Source organism: Tenebrio molitor, chromosome 1 (genome assembly GCF_963966145.1).
Source record: "Tenebrio molitor chromosome 1, icTenMoli1.1, whole genome shotgun sequence".
Taxonomy (NCBI): Eukaryota; Metazoa; Arthropoda; class Insecta; order Coleoptera; family Tenebrionidae; genus Tenebrio; species Tenebrio molitor.
In genome coordinates this window covers 17,732,691-17,749,184 of record NC_091046.1, presented here as the reverse complement: position 1 = coordinate 17,749,184, position 16,494 = coordinate 17,732,691, and the positions used below count along the sequence as shown (strand labels likewise).

The 16,494-nt window shown below is 32.1% G+C and overlaps 2 protein-coding genes and 1 long non-coding RNA gene across 6 annotated transcripts; 1 reads left to right on the top strand and 2 right to left on the bottom strand.

The window, feature by feature from the left end:
* Positions 1-1,227: 1,227 nt before the first annotated feature.
* LOC138123676 (gamma-glutamyl hydrolase-like) lies at positions 1,228-16,243 on the bottom strand. 4 transcript variants are annotated; one of them, XM_069038488.1, is made up of 6 exons: positions 8,808-8,872; positions 8,661-8,749; positions 2,964-3,114; positions 2,863-2,913; positions 2,588-2,814; positions 1,228-1,954 (listed from the first exon to the last, which is right to left on the bottom strand). In XM_069038488.1, exons 2-6 carry the CDS (start codon positions 8,662-8,664, stop codon positions 1,470-1,472), a joined length of 918 nt encoding a protein of 305 aa, XP_068894589.1. In that variant the 5' UTR covers positions 8,665-8,749; positions 8,808-8,872; the 3' UTR covers positions 1,228-1,469. The 4 variants fall into 4 exon arrangements, with proteins under 4 accessions (XP_068894589.1, XP_068894580.1, XP_068894565.1 ...); XM_069038479.1 differs by lacking the exons at positions 8,661-8,749; positions 8,808-8,872 and adding an exon at positions 16,062-16,243; XM_069038464.1 differs by lacking the exons at positions 8,661-8,749; positions 8,808-8,872 and adding an exon at positions 7,278-7,369.
* Positions 9,517-15,625, top strand: LOC138123669 (pentatricopeptide repeat-containing protein 1, mitochondrial). The gene is made up of 4 exons (XM_069038451.1): positions 9,517-11,092; positions 11,142-11,272; positions 11,326-11,500; positions 15,311-15,625. Exons 1-4 carry the CDS (start codon positions 9,626-9,628, stop codon positions 15,542-15,544), a joined length of 2,007 nt encoding a protein of 668 aa, XP_068894552.1. The 5' UTR covers positions 9,517-9,625; the 3' UTR covers positions 15,545-15,625.
* LOC138123704 (uncharacterized) lies at positions 13,769-15,311 on the bottom strand. The gene is made up of 2 exons (XR_011156885.1): positions 14,341-15,311; positions 13,769-14,288 (listed from the first exon to the last, which is right to left on the bottom strand). It is a non-coding gene; the product is annotated as an uncharacterized lncRNA (long non-coding RNA).
* Positions 16,244-16,494: the final 251 nt, after the last annotated feature.

Sequence of the window (16,494 nt, the reverse complement as noted above, 5' to 3'; positions counted from 1 at the left end):
ACAGTATCTTCAGTCTCTGGCGTTCTAACTTCTCGCGGGGGACCACCAATTTCTTGTCAGGTAGGCACCAAGGATCCAGTGTTTCGAGCACGGTACACCAACCGTAGAAATAAATACGTTATAATTTGGATGTGGCAAACGTCGTGGAAAACGTATTGCATATTCCCTTGCATCCTCACATGCATTGCGCCGGCACTCGCCATAAATTATGAGCATTTGGGCATACTCTGCAGCTGTATACATGATTTCAAAAAAAGTTATACAATTTCGAATCAAATTATAACTTGACGTTGTCAAAATCTTCACAGTTGCCCAAACATTTACTTGAAATTCCATACCATTCTTACTAGAATTATGTTGCTAGGCAATTCAAACCTTTGGTTAAATTTACGTGAAATTCAAATTAACAGCGTCCTTCTGGTTGGTCAACTTTAATTATTCATTACAAGAAATCGATTATACCCTGTCCTTTTTTTTAAACGCTATTGCTTTCAGTTATCACCAAGGAAAACGCACTGTAAGTTTGATCCGCGAGTTCTGGGACACCTGTATATATTTCGAAATAATTGACCTGTTAAGTGCCACTTTCAAAGACCCTCCAAATCAGCAAATAAGTCCAATAGAATTTTTTTAACATTTTTCTCCTCACGTTTACGGTAATCTCTTCTACACCGTAATGCACCGTTAGTGCGTCATTTTGGGACACCTGTATATTGTCTATCACGCTGAAGTAATAAATGATGAGACTTAACGAACAATTAATAGCAGATACATAATAAAAAAAATGATTTCTAAATATTCACTGAAAAGGGAGAAGCAATTTTTATAACTTAAAAATACTTATCAATTATTTTATTATCATTGAACCCAGTAACGGTGGCAATTGTCACGAAACTAGTATTTGTTTAATTTAATCAGAGCACTTAGTCCACTTTTTCTTTTTAGCGCACTCAGAATTTTAGGTATACCTATTAAATGAACAAGAAACATTTAGCAATGAAGTTTAATTATGTGCTAAAGATTTGCCCACAAGACAATCACATGGCCATGCCACATAAAGAGAAACACCTACCCACAAACTCCTCGGAGTAATAACAGCTTCAAGCACGATCCGAAACACGCTTATCCACCGAGCCGCGTGCATCGCTCCAGACAAATTCATCAAATAAAAATCATTACCGATAACCTTGCATTTAACAAAAATTGATAAAAAAAATAGAAACACCATTGTCACTAAGGATTTTTTTGTATATTTTTAACATATCATTTTAAAATATATAATTGGTATTACACTGTTTTTCTTTTGGTTTTCGTCTTTTGTCAATTGTATTTCACTATTTCTCAAAACTATTTCGTATCTCTATTAAATGTCAAAGTAACGTAAATATGAAATAGTTTTGAGAAATAGTGAAATACAATTGACAAAAGAGGAAAACCAAAAGAAAAACACTGTATTATTGCATTATTTTTTACAACAAATTTCTAGTGTAATCGCCATTTTTAAATAAATAAAGCTGTTCGTAAGAAGTGTTGCTAGCACTGTAGACCGGATTATAATTATAAATTAATGAATCATCTTCGGTTTTTGAATTTGAAAATGTGTGATTATTTTTTCTGGCTTCTTTGACAAAAAAGTTTCCCAAGTACTGTGCAAGTTCTATAGCTTCGGTACAATGTGGAATTCCTGATGGTTTTTTAAACTCGAACGTATTTTTTTCAGGATGATACTGTGTTCCAAAAAACGGATATTTCAAATGTTCCATCGTCGACACAAACTCGATACCGTTAACATCTTTATTTGTTGATATAATTCTCCAATCGTTCAGAATATTATGTTTTTTTAAGTCACTTTCAAAGAGACAGTATCTGTGATAGTTATAAGTAATGTTCTTAGTTTTTAGATTTTCTAACAGTGGAGCTGGTGCATCAGAAAAGAGCTTGCTTTCTTGGTAATCTACAAATAAATTAAAAATATTACTATAAAGTAAAATGTGAAGCGTTTAGAAAAGACATGTTTAAATATGTACAATGAAAAATGCACTAAACATTGAGTCGAAACAACAAAAACAACTCCTAACAGTATTTTTATATCAATTACATTTTATTATTTTTTACCAACATTCGTGACTTATTGATAAAACTGATCAATAAGCCAATTTTAAAAGACTTTTCAGAAAATTCTGGAAACATGTTTTCTATAAAAGATCATTTGATCACATGAAGGAAACACATATTTTTCAGTTTTTATCGCTAACTAGGTCTTTCCGCTATATGTGGAAGGTCTGTTTATAGCACCAGAAACACATTTAATTCTATGGTTTCTGGTTACAAATAGGTGACAGCCATTGAAAGTACTTAATTATAATAAATGACTATTATTTTAGAATCCATCTGTAAGGTGATGAATGGAGTGTAATTGAAGTAAACACGTCAATACTTGGTGTGCCCTACCTAATTAACTTAATTCTTCCACTGATTAAAAATATAAACAAACACGCCATATGGCAATTAAATTATTATCAACAGCAAAATACTTTCATTACAAAAATCTATGAATATTAAAATTTTGATTAGATTTGATAAATACCTGCAACAAATTCCAGGGGCAAAGAAACGTCTTTAGATTGACAATCTCCTCTGATATCTTTACCCAGTACTCCATACATCAAAACCTGCATACCAAGACATATGCCCCACAAAGGATAATGATCCCCTTTTTCGTTAGCTTTAACGGCTAATCCGTAAAGCTGTTTTGCCGCTTCTCCGTAACCACCAGTTTCATTAAAATAAGTTCCTCCTCCGGGAAATAGAATACTGGTTAATTATGCATTTTATATATACTACTTAAAGAGATAGACTCACCCGTTAGTAAAATTCACTACCCTTTCATAATAAGCCTCGTCTTGTCCAATCCTATGATAATAAAAATTAAACAATAACTTAATGTACAAGTCATTTATTACCAGATTGGTAAAACACGAGCACCACTGCTTTCGAGAATTTTTATATAAGATGCCGCGATGAAACTGTTTGCATCTGGATATGCCTTTTTTATCAAATATGCCTCTTGGGATAAAACCCCAATAATGGGAGTTTCGGTAGCATTTATATAAGCTGTAATTAACAAAACTAATAAATATAGAATCATGATGACTACTTATCGACAACTGACATATCACTTTGAAATAAACAAGTATGTAGTTAAGCAAGTTATCAAATAATGTTATCTAGTGAGCGAGTGAAGTAATGAATTTATAAAAAAAAAGTCTATTTTCTTATACAGGGTGATCAAGAAGGACTGTTTGAGTTGACAATACAATTTTAGACAATACATTTAAGAACATTTTTGTATTCAGCTATTTGCAACACTGCAACCGGATGTGTTTTGTTGGTTTATTTGACGTAACATAACAGCGACAAAATGGTAGGTTATGAGAGTAAAAATTAATGGTAAAAAAAATTAAACCTGAAATACAAAACAATTATCTAAAAATTAGCTAAAGGAAATGATCGATGTGCTCCCCATTTTGCTCTAAACATACATTAAAACTTCTTTTTAGGCTGTCGAACAGATTCACCAGCATGTTTAATTTAAGTTAAAATGTTAAATGTTATTTGTCAATGATGCGGCTATCAGTGTCAAGGGGTCAACAACCGCAGGCTACTCCAGTTGTACCATATAAAATTCAGTATTACGAATTCAAACAGTCCATCTTGATCACCCCATATTTCTCAATTTTCCGATTAAAGAACAAATTATGTAGTTTAAAATTTAGAAAATTATGTGTAATTTTTCTATTTTATATTTAAATATAGTAACTGGTCTAATTTTGGGAACACAGATAAATTAAATAAAATATTAATAAAAATTGTCAAAATAGTTTCCAATTTGTGAAAAATAGGTATTCATCCTTGACTTCAACTATAGTATAATGATAATAAATGAAATATTTTTCAAATTTATCTTATTTATAAACGTTAATAATAAATATTTCACTCTCAATCTGTTACATATTAGTTGTTACACAACTTTTAGTTGATTTCCTTTAGGGAATACTAAATATTTGTTTGAATCTTTTAGAAATTATAAAATAGAATAAAACGTTGTATGTATGTACCACGGGCATAATTGTCGATTATGACCTTAATACATAAATAACTAGTATTTTATAAATTTTATTACAATTGGCCTTGTTTTTTGATAAACAACATATTGCTGTTTCAAAATGTTGTCTGTCTTTGGAACAAAGAATTTATTTAAACCAGTGTTGGACCGGTTTTCGTCACATAATTACAAAATTTCCCAACACTTAATAGAATAGTTTTATATTCAATTATCGTTTGAATTTTTCATATACACTGCCGCTCAAAAAATTCCGGACACCTACAAACTGTTATTGTGGTACCTACATGAAAAATCATGAAATCTCTTAAATTGTGTTTAAATAAGGAACACCATCTTTACAATGAAAAAACGAAATGAAGAAAAGTTAAATTAACAAAAATAATGGAATATCAATTAACATGCAATTAAGACCTACAATAACACTACTAATTCAACATTAATAACGGGCGTTACCACCGCGAGCTCTTATAACGTCTCTTAAACGATTTGGCATGCTTTGAATGAGATTGGCAATGTAATCTTGAGGTATTTGAGCCCATTCTTCCTGCAGAGGCACTCTTAAGCCATTCAACGTCTCCGGTCGGGGTTGGCGACGTCTCACTCTTTTGGCAAGAAAATCCCAGTCGTGCTCTATTGGATTCAAGTCGGGACTATTGACTGGCCACGGAAGAAGTCGTATACCAACTTGTTACAAATATCGAACGACAATTTTCGCTAGGTGCGGGCGAACGTTGTCATCCATAAAAAGAAAATTCTCGCCAATAAATGGCGAACCACATGAGATTCTACACATTCCAGGATGTACCTATGTGCCGTCATTGCGCCGTTTTCAACAAACATCAAATCGGTGTGGGCCTCTAAAGATATACCAGCCCAGATCATTATATTGCCTCCATTATATTCAGTTCTGGGAGATATGCAGCATTGACTGTATCGCTCCCCTGGTCTTCGCCACACCTTCTTACGACCGTCTGGTGATCTAGGACTAAATCTGGATTCATCTGTGAAGAGCACGTTCTTCCATTCGTTGTCGCCCCGATTCACATACTGGTGTGCAAACTCAAGTCGAACTCTTCGATGTCCTACGATTAACGATCTAGGGCCTGTAGCTGGTGTTTTCGCAGAAAAAACCTCTTTCCTTCAGTCTCCTTCGGACTGTTGGGGCTGAAATCATAACTCCACGAACATCAGCTCATCGTCCAGCAAGGATAGTTGATGGCAATCCCCTATCTCGCAATACAGAAAGACACAGAAAACGGTCATCTCGATCAGTTGTGGACCTGCTATGATCAGATCCGACCTTCTCGTGAATCCATGTGTTTCACGGAACCGCGAAAGTGCGTCTTGCACAGTACTTCGCGGTATATTAAGTGTTGTGAAATATACCGCACACTTCGGCCATCGTTGTTTAAAACTACAATTTGGGCAGCAATTTCAGGTAGCATGGTACCTACATAAATGAGTCAAATCTGTCATCTGAAATGTAGCTTTGAAAAGAAAACACAATCTAAACATAAAGCAACTTTGTAAATGAATAGTTTTAGATACGCATAAAGTGCGAAAATCACTTAATGCAGGTGTTGCCCTAAAGAGTACAATATAATAATTAGCATTTTCTTTTAAAACCCTGCTGTCATTAATTAATTGATTACTTGACTTAAATTTTCACAAAAAATAAATTAAGTAAGTACTTTAAATTTAAAAAAATGAAGTGTCCGGAATTTTTTGAGCGGCAGTGGTTAAAGGCTGTATGACTAAATTTTGTAGAAAATTTGTTAGAAAATGAGAGAGGGCCAATGAACGATCAGGATCTGACAAAGACAGACTATGATCCTGATCGTTCATTGGTCCTGATCGAGGGTCTCTCTCATTTTCTAACAAATTTTCTACAAAATTTAGCATCGTGTCAAACAAGCTTAAGTAGTGATTGATTAAATGTTAAGTGGGTTTGTTAGACAATATATAATTATTATCGATGCAGGTGTATATAAAAATATATCTATTTCATCAATACTTGAACCATATCTATATTTGATATATTATCCTTGTCACCACCGATATACATATTTTATTTTTCAAAATAATGTAAATGCCAATATTTTTTTAAATTGGTATTTATATTTCTGCTTATTTCACTGTACCGGGTATAAGTTTTATCGTCAGCACGATTAACCCTATTAAAAAATTAGTAAAAATTAAGAAACTTTAGGGTTACATTCCCTTGATATAAGACTTGAAATGTGTGTAATCAATTTTCACTTATCACTTAATTCAGAGCCATAAAATTTAAAAAATCGATTTTGAGCAAAAAAAAATTTTTTTTCGTACACGTTCATAATTCGCATCAAAATAGTTATTTTTATATTAAGTGCGTGAAGAGAGTGTTTTTTGTGCATGAAAAGGTCTTTTACGCCGAGACGAAGGTCGAGGCAGTGTAAGCCTTTGAATGCACAAAAACATCTTCACGCACGAAATATAAACAATATTTTTTCTATAATTGATTCAAAAAATTGAAATTAAAAATTCAAATTTTTGAAGGAACTCTGAAGTTTCAATGCAGTGACCATGTTGCTAGGTAACTAATAAAAAACAGTGCGTGAAGTGAAACACAGAAGTAGTCGTGTGCGTGAAATCGCATTTCACACACTGTTTTGTATGGTTTCTATGGTTTCGATCTTACTAACAATGCAAAAAAAAAATACACGTAAAAAAATGACCCACTTCATGCACGGATAACTATGCGTGAATTTCAATTTTTTGAATCAATTATAGAAAAAAAAATTATTCGTTTTTGAATTATTCTAATTTTAACATTAAAAGCGAAAAATGACCAAGATTTACAACTGCAGTGTCATAAATAAATATCTCATTGTTGGGAAACATCTGTTGACCACTTTTCTAGTAATTCTTAAGTCCCTAAAGGGTATCATAAATAACTTACGTCAACTTCTTTTGTGAAACTGACCGCCCAATTTAATAATAAATCATAGCTAAATTTTACGCTTTAATATCAAATTCCATTTATTTCAAAAACCGATGATGTTTTCATGATTTCAATGACACCAAATTTTTCCTGAATGTTTGAAAGGACTGTCGGTGAAAAATTATGTAAATTAATGTAGCAGTTATTGAATTAAAACAAAATCTTTACCTGTTTTATTAAACATTTTGAAATTTTTACAGACTATTCTAGAGTGATACACAATCATTACTGAATTTTTTGAGAATTGATTAGAAGTGGATGTTTTCGCACTGACGATAAAACTTATCTCACCCGGTACTTTCAGTTTTCAGATGACTGGGAAAACTAGAATCAATAATAAAGCTACAGGTGTCCTCCAAATGCATGCCAAAAAAATTATGGGTCGTTGGTGACGATAAATAGAATTTAAACACAAAACAATTTTCTAGTAAAAGTCTTTTTGTTTTTGAGATATAAAACATTGAAAATTTACTCAAAAAAAAAGATACTAGAAATTTCGAGCAAATTTTCAATGCTTTATACTTATCTCAAAAAGAAAAAGACTTCTACTAGATTTTTTTTTGTATTTAACTTCTATTCATCGTCACCAACTACCCAATTTTTTTTTTTGCCATGCATTTCGAGGACACCTGTATAGGCTATTGTAGTATAGCTAAACTTGAATTTGACCAGCACCGCGAGTTGTGACTAAACGAGTGGAGCATCTAAAAACCGCGGGTTTTACATTTTCTCACTGCCTATTTTAAAGAAAAGTGACCTTTATGCCAAGATATTTTTCAGATAAATTTACAATTTAACACTTAGTATGTAGTATGAAAGTATACACGATAACCACCAAATAATGAAATAATTTAATTTATCTAATCCCGTGGGATAAATGACACTTATCCCACTCATTTGAGTGGAATAAGGAACTTCATGACCGGACGCATTTCATTACTCCACTCAGTGGGATAAGTAAGTCATTATTCCACTGAGTGGTGTAATGAAACTGGCGGAAATAAATAAGATTTACCTTTTTTTTTAATTCGGGGCGGTCTTAGATAAAATTTTGTACATAACACGTGGGCTACAGCATATTACAGGAAACTCGTGTGATTATAGATGAACTCGGGCTAACGCCCTCGTCATCTGCAATCTTCACACTCGAATCCTGTAATATTGCTTTTATCCCACTAATTGTGTAAATAACTATTAACAAATTATAAAATATATAGGTACGTCACATTTTCCTTCACTGTGTTCAATTTACTTTCTTAAAATTTTGAATGTTTTTCTGTAATGATGTCAGTATTTGTTTAACGTTTCTATCCTGTTTGGAATTTGGAACATGGTGGTAATGAAGAGTTGCCGATCTGTTTAAAAACAATTCTTCGAAATATTGTCGAAACGCAAACGCTTTGCTTGCTTTTAAAATTTTATTATTTTCTACTATTACCTACTCTATTTTAATACAGATTAAGAAGATTAAAAAATTATAGTGACTGTTTGCGGTTTAATAGCTGCATTTTTTTTGTTTATACATTTAAAAAATGTCTTTAATCATCTTACCCATAATTTGTCAAGGAATCAAATAATTTTAAACAATCCCTTTAAAAATTGTCATAACTCAAATCATTAAATATGTACGTTTATTGTACCTAGAAATTAAGTAGCCATAAGAAAAATGTCGACTAATTTAAATGTATTTATATTTACCTTTACATCTAGAATAAATAGATATTTCATCGTTGATATTTTTAATGTTTAGCATAAAAATTAATCTATAAAATAGTTAATACATTACCAGAAATGAAAAATATGAATTTTTCTTTACTTTCATTCAAATAAATTTTACAATTACAACAAATTACAACGTACGAAAGTGATTCTGCATTATGGCAACCGTTCGATAAGTACGACCATGGGAACGACGTAGGTGGTAATGTGTGTAAAGAAAAAACGACGTTTGGCGTCGCAGTTTTGCCACCTTCTACGCTTAATAAATCACTATAAGAGAAACGACGACAAAGTATGTTAAAAAATAGTTATTTGAATAATGTTGTGCATAACTGCATAATTGAATTATTAAAAATAACGCAAATAACCATAAGTGTCCTCAATTTAGTAAATTCCTTCTGATTACGTAATCAGTTCGCTATATAAGCACTTAAGCACTATTATTATTTGTGAAAATATTTTTTAATGAAATTTAACAAATAGGTAATGTCTTGAGTTGAAAAAAAACGGTAATTAGGTACATCTTACATCACAATATATCAAATTGATTAAAGCACTTAGTTTAATAAATAGCATAAATTGTTTCTTCGATCTATTAAATTTTTTATGTACCTGAATAACATTTTTAATTTTTATGATTAAATTAATCTGTGGTTTGAACTGATGGGTTGGCATTGGTGCTCGATAAATGTCACTCCAATCCAATCCAATCCAAGTATTCAAAATTCCAAATAATTTTGTGAGGTTAGACGTAGGTTAGAGTTTAGGTTTAAACGTGTTTGATTTAAATTGCGGAAATGTTTCGCTTAAGTCTAATGAGATTTATAAGTCGAAGAACGCTACATAATGGTAAAACACAAGAGTGCACAAGTATATTTAAAGACAATTGTCACCAACATTTTGCCACTGCAATGAAATTTACAAGTAGTACAACCATCATAACCTCTAATACAAAAACAATGTCACATGTAAACGGTATTGAAAAGCATCAAACAGAACAAGAATTCTTAGTACGTTTAAAAAATGATCCAGATTCTTTTGGCGATACGGAAGAGAAGGAAATGTTTGATGAATTAGATTTAAAAGAAGAAAAATATTTAGAAGAGCAGCCGTTGCCTTCACAAAAGTTAAGTACTAAACAATATGCAAACATAATCAAAGCATATATACAAAAACGACAAATTAAAGAAGCCTTAAATGTATTAGAGGTAAAGATGCTTAAAGAAGATCGGTGTAAACCAGAGAACTACATATTTAACCTCTTATTAGGTGCTTGTGGAAGAGTTGGATATACAAAAAAGGCTTTTTCTTTATATAATCAGATGAAAAAACGTGGTTTAAAGGTAACTGGTGGTACTTACACAGCCTTATTTAATGCATGTGCTAATAGTCCTTGGCCAGATGATGGATTGTCTAGAGCACAACATTTACGAAATATAATGATAGAAAAGGCATATGAACCAAACGATACTAATTATAATGCAATGATTAAAGCATTTGGTCGTTGTGGGGATCTTTCAACAGCATTTAATTTAGTTGATGAAATGGCTTCAAAAAATTTTAACATTAAAGATGATACCATGAATTTTTTATTACAAGCTTGTATTCAAGATAAAGATGCAGGATTTAGGCACGCCTTATTAGTATGGCGTAAACTTATAAATAAAAACATTACACCAAGTTTTTACACGTACAATTTAATGTTACGATGTATTAGAGATTGTGGAATTGGCAATATAGAAGTAATGAATGATGTATTACAAACAATTTTGAATCAAGACAACTTCAGGTTGAATACAGTAAATAATCAATTACTTTGTGAAAAACAGTCAAGCCAAAAACTGTTGACAACAGATGAAACTAATAATAATAATAATAATTTGCAACATGTAACTTCACAAGGCAAAGAATCTGATTATGGAATAACCAATGTTAAATTAATGGTAGAGGATTCTAATCGACCTAATCTTATGGCAAAAATACCACATTTAGGAAATATTATTTCATTAACAGAAGTTCAAAAAGCTGAAGATAGATTATTGCTTGTTGGAGGTTTTAAAGGTTTTTTGAATAATATGATGGAAAATCAGTGCACTCCAGACATTAAAACATTTACACAACTTCTAGATTGTTTACCTGGCAGTTTAACATCAGAGAAAGAATTAATTAAAACAATGAAAAAATGGAATGTAAGACCAGATATTGATTTTTTTAATATGTTAATTAAAAAGAGAAGTATGAGGTTTGACTATGAAAATGCAAAAGTAATATATTATTCAATTTTTGTAGTGATTTTTACATGTTTTATTTTAGGCAGTTTTAAAAGAAATGAAAGAATGGAACTATAGGCCAAACTTACTAACATATGGGGTATTATCATTAGGATGTAAAACTAAAGAAGAAGCCTTAGCACTACTTACTGAGATGAAAGAACATTCATATAGGTAGGTTGCTGTTTAATTTATTTAATAATTACAATGTAACGTTTTATTTTCAGATTAAATACAGAAATTTTAGGAGCTATGTTACATCAAGCATGTTCTCACAAAAATTTCTCATATGTATTAGAAATAATGGAAATTAGCCTACGAGAAGATGTCAAACCAAATAAAATATTCATGAAACGTTTAGAGGATTTTAAGAAAAAGTGTAAAGACATATCAAATGATAAGGTAAACACAATATTATATTACAAGATTATTCAGCCTTGAGTCCCGCGAAAATTTAGTGTTATGCAACACAAATTACAGTTTAAAACAGCGCCTTAATTTAATTTTAAATAATTTATAATTCATGAGGGCATCATTCAGTGCGATTCTGTTTCCAAATAGTTATAAGATCGATCGTTACATTGAAAATTGGTAGTTTTAAAAAAAAATTCAAAATTAGAAAATCACTTCCGAATCAAAATTTAAAAAAATCAAGTTAATTTAGCAAATATATACTTGTAGAGATCATCAACTTGCTTTAAGAAATCAGCAAGCTCTTTAAAAATCATTTTAAAAAATCGATCGTTAAAATAACGATCGCTAAATCATAACAATATGTAAATTGAATCGCACAGATTGTCAATCATTTTAGAGTCAGACATATAATAATTAAAAAATTCTCATACGTCAGTTTTTACGAGATCTTATCATTTATTCAAACGATGAAAAAAAAAAACAGACATGATTCTAATCTTTGGTGAGTGCCGTTCAAGCTGCACATGTTTACTCTCAAAGATGCCGAAATAGGCCTATTTCTAAAGTTTTTGTCTAACATTGATTTCTTCCAATATTTCTACATATAACCTTACATACTACTTTGATTCCCCATTTGTAAAACGTTAAACATGGTTTTAGCAATTTAAGCTTTTGGTATTTTGTGTTGTATAAGATTAAATTTTCGCGAAAACTACGATAAATAACCCTGTGTAGATCGGACCTTGGAGAGTTCATTTAAATGTGACACATTTAGGCCCGGTTTATTCACGTTCAAGTAACTTTATTTGAACGGTAATTACCATGAGCAGATTCTAAATCATAGCAACTACTGGCCAGATAAATTTACTTGAAGGTGAATAAACCGGGCTTTAGTTATACAGTGAATTTTTTTCTAAGACTGGCCATAGGGTTTTACATGCTAATTTTTCAACCCCTTGTTAAGTTTTGTACTCATGAAAATATTCAACCCAGTTTTGTAGTAAAGTTTTGGGATATGAATTATCATATCCCACATTTCAATACATTATATTGAAACAATTTCAATTTAATAACAAGAAGCAAAGAATAAGCTAGCAAAAAGACGTTTTTTGAATTTCGTTTGCTTTAAATTTCACCTGAATTTGTAATTTTGATGTAAAGTAATGCTTAAGGTATAAGATTATATGGCAGCACTAAAATTATCCCAATAATGGAAACCAATATTGGGGTTGAGATGGTTGTCTCGGCTCGTGCAGCTGCATCCCTTTTCCTTGGTTCAGGGCAGGGATTAAAAATTTGCGATAGAACATGTTTTTCATGTTTATTGTAAATTTTGTGATTGTAACGAAATTCCCTTTAGTACTTTGTGTCTTGAAAACAGTAAAGATGATTTGTAATAGTATTGTATATTTAATAAATAAATATAATTTCATCGGTACGCATTTGTTTTGAGGCCGGCTCTGGAATTCACAACAGAGAATTGCTTGAAGCATGATTTATGGTTGGGCTGACCGCCTACTGCAATTGCGACAAAAGGGACGTTTATCTCCGTTCAAATACTTTTAAAGGGCCATATAATCTTATACCTTAAGCGTTACTTTAATTGATTGTGTATCTACTTAGCTACCTATGGAGGACATTTTCAACATTTCATTTAATTTTTATTGAAGTAAAAAACCTTGTTACAACATAAATAATGAATCTATCGTTATTAAAGGAATGTTCAGACTATTTTTTGTAAATAACATTTTGTTTGTTAATTGTGTATTACAACCATGTAGGTATCACAAAATGAAGTAAATGACTAGATAATATTATTGTTTAATCTAAAAACAGCGCTAGGCTTTGTAATTTTGACAAAAATAAACGTTAACGGGGTTGAAAAATTAACATGTAAAAACCTATGCCAGTTTAAAAAAAAACTCACTGTATATAAAAAAAATCTGTTTAACGAGTATACAGGGTCCCAGAACTCGCTCCCTAGAGAAAACTGACCAATGCCGACGACAATTTAGATCTCAAGAATGCAAACGAAGACAAATTAATGGCTTGCATAACAGAGTTATGAGACGTTTAAGATCCACCAATTCCAGAAAGGGATCTCCAGGTGTTAATGTGAATAGAATGGGTTGCTAAGCGTATGTAATCACACTGTCAGGATGACATTCCTGCCAAAGTGTCAATATCAACATGTTAGGTCACACTCGCCATCAATCATATGAATCTATTTTAATTTTTTTAAATAAAACAAAAATGGCGGTTTTGAAAAGAACCTTGTTTATTCTAATGCACGTGAACAGGAGAAAAGGTATAACATAAGCCAAAGGGGTTCATGAAACGAAAAATAAATACAATCAGAGCAAGTGGTCAAAGTGGTCCCCATTCATTTGCAAGCATAACCGTGCCCGTCGCAAAAGATTCAGTTTAGAATTCGTAACCATTGTAATTGAGTAATTGTAGCAAAAGTTTCCTGAACGCTACCCCTGAGTTGTTCTGTAGCAATAGGGCTCCTGTATACAATATTTTTAACATGGCTCCAAAGAAAGAAACCCAGATGATTTAATTCGGGGGACCACGTGGACCGCCACGACCTATCCATCGATGAGGATACTGTTGATCCAAACTTGAACTCGAACTTGTCGACTGAAGTGTGGCGGTGCGGCAGTGTATTGAAACCAGAAAAAAAAGTGGAATGTCTTGAAGCAAATTGGAAAGTAGTTCTGCGTTCAAAAATTCTGCGTAAATGTCTCCCGTTCATCGCGCAGGAAATTCAAACCTAAAGAGGGAAAGTTAGATGACATGTAAATTAATTTCTATTGAAGACATACCACACGATTCCCTAATAGACCAGCTCACAAATTTATAGAAAATCGTTCTTGAAATGCTCTTGAAAATAGAGCATGTGGATTTTCTTCCACCCAGATGTCCCAGTTATGCGCGTTGTAGCATCCTTTTATGCAAAATTACGTTTGTTTTCTTCTAGTTTTAAAAGGCACGTCCTCGCCTGACAGGGTAATCTTCTGGCTTCAAATGCTACACACGCGTATAAATGGTGTGGATGTCGTCGTTCAGTCTTCATCACTCGATATATAGAAGTTTTCGAAATATTCAGTTCCCAAGCAACTTCTCTAATGCTTTCGATACCGTCTTCAAAGGCATCTAAAATAGACTCCTCGTTCTCAACGGTGCGTACAGGCGTCCTGGTAGCATCACCAATCTCCTTGCTGTTTGGTAAAATTGTGCGATAACACTGAGAATCGTTTTGTGATCGGAATTATTCCTGTTAGGAAAACGTTGAGCATAAACCCTTGCTGCCTCTCTAGCACTCCGTCCACATTTTCCGTAAATTATCAACATTTCCACATAATCCGTTGCAGAATACATCATGAAAGAGCACGGTTGAGCACGACGGCGGTACCACAGCCATCTCTACTTACTTAAGTAGAGATGGCTGTGGCGGTGCTAAAGCGATTCGAAGGGATTTGAATGAAATTTTGACACTGACATTTCTCAAAAGTTTCATAGTTTATTGAAAACGTAATAAAATATGCAACCTAGCAACAATTACGGGAAATACACCTGGATGGCTTAAAACGCTTTGATTGGTCGAATTAAAATGTTCTTTTCTCGAATACCGTTCAAGTTAGAAAAACATTTCTTTGGGATTTTTTATTTGTCTTTTTATGAAGATTTCTGCTCTTCTCTGGGGAGCGAGTTCTGGGACACATATATAGGGACAATTTTTTATACATTTTGTTTTAAATATACTATGTATGTAAGTTTATGTTTCATTTTCAGGATAACACATTATACCACAATAAATCATTTCAAAAAGGATTTAGAATATTTCAAATGAGGTATAAAACGTGGCTAGAACAAGTAGAAATTGATGATTCAGATAATATTCACCCTTGGACTCAATATAGGCAAACAATAGACACTGATGTTAAACACTACAAGGATAAATCACAGAAGTTCAAAGCTAGACACTTATCAAAATTTAAAGTTAAAACATCGATGAAACATAAATAATAATTATTTAATTACAGTATTCAGTATTGTACAATATGTGGTTTCTTTATATTTTAATACATATATCACTATTGTTGAAAACATTATTTGTCCATGCCTTAGTACATGTTTTACGAAGATTTTGGATTAGAACTGTATATACTTCACCAAAGCCCTCTTATCCTTACGTATTAAATCCATATTTAGAATATAAAATTGTGAACGTTGTTTTTTTTTTTAATTATTGTAAATCTAGTCCAATGTGTAAAATTTCAAAAACCAAATCACGTGTTTTTAAACATTGTACCTACATTAAACTACGACACCATTACATAATGCAGTGAAAGTGACAAGTATTAATATTTAAATTTTGGCAGGCATTTGATTTACATAAGTACGTTTATGTGTGTTTCATACAATACTTCTGATGTAACAGACTCAAACTCAAGATTAATTCATTAGTAGGTACCTCTAGTTATTTAAATTTAAAACACGAACGAAAAATAAACAACTAATAAAAATGACGAAACTTACTAACTTTTCTCTTCCATGCAACTAGAGTTACAAAAAGACGTCGAATAGGTATTCAAAAGAGTAGCTACAAGATCGAACTGTATAAAAATTCTTTCTAGAAATTAATAAATGTTCTGTGGTATCGGTGAAACTAGTATAATATTGTGATACTTGATGTGAAGTAATTTATTTGGGAACCGTTCAAAACTGTGGCTCCATGTATAAATATCGCCATTAACATATACGTTCCTTGAAAGTGGCGCGTTAATTAAATGAAAATATCTATCCCACATAATTATGATGAGTAGTAAGTGGGCCCCTTCAGCACACAGCACTTTTTAAGGTAAAACACCCCGATTTTCAAGGGTTAACAGAAAAGCAGAAAAAATCGTGAAAACACCATAGTTAGAAGCCCCCTTCAGAATACTTTGGTTTTTTTTTAAGCATTTTGCCCTGTT

Coding starts and splice junctions, on each gene's coding strand:
- LOC138123669 (XM_069038451.1), top strand. CDS start 9,626: ATGTTTCGCTTAAGTCTAATGAGATTTATAAGTCGAAGAACGCTACAT. Junction 11,093..11,141: donor TTGACTATGAAAATGCAAAA/GTAATATATTAT, acceptor GTTTTATTTTAG/GCAGTTTTAAAAGAAATGAA. Junction 11,501..15,310: donor AAGACATATCAAATGATAAG/GTAAACACAATA, acceptor TTTCATTTTCAG/GATAACACATTATACCACAA.
- LOC138123676 (XM_069038464.1), bottom strand. CDS start 7,335: ATGATTGTGTATCACTCTAGAATAGTCTGTAAAAATTTCAAAATGTTT. Junction 2,914..2,963: donor GCTCGTGTTTTACCAATCTG/GTAATAAATGAC, acceptor TTATTATCATAG/GATTGGACAAGACGAGGCTT. Junction 1,955..2,587: donor GCCCCTGGAATTTGTTGCAG/GTATTTATCAAA, acceptor ATTTATTTGTAG/ATTACCAAGAAAGCAAGCTC.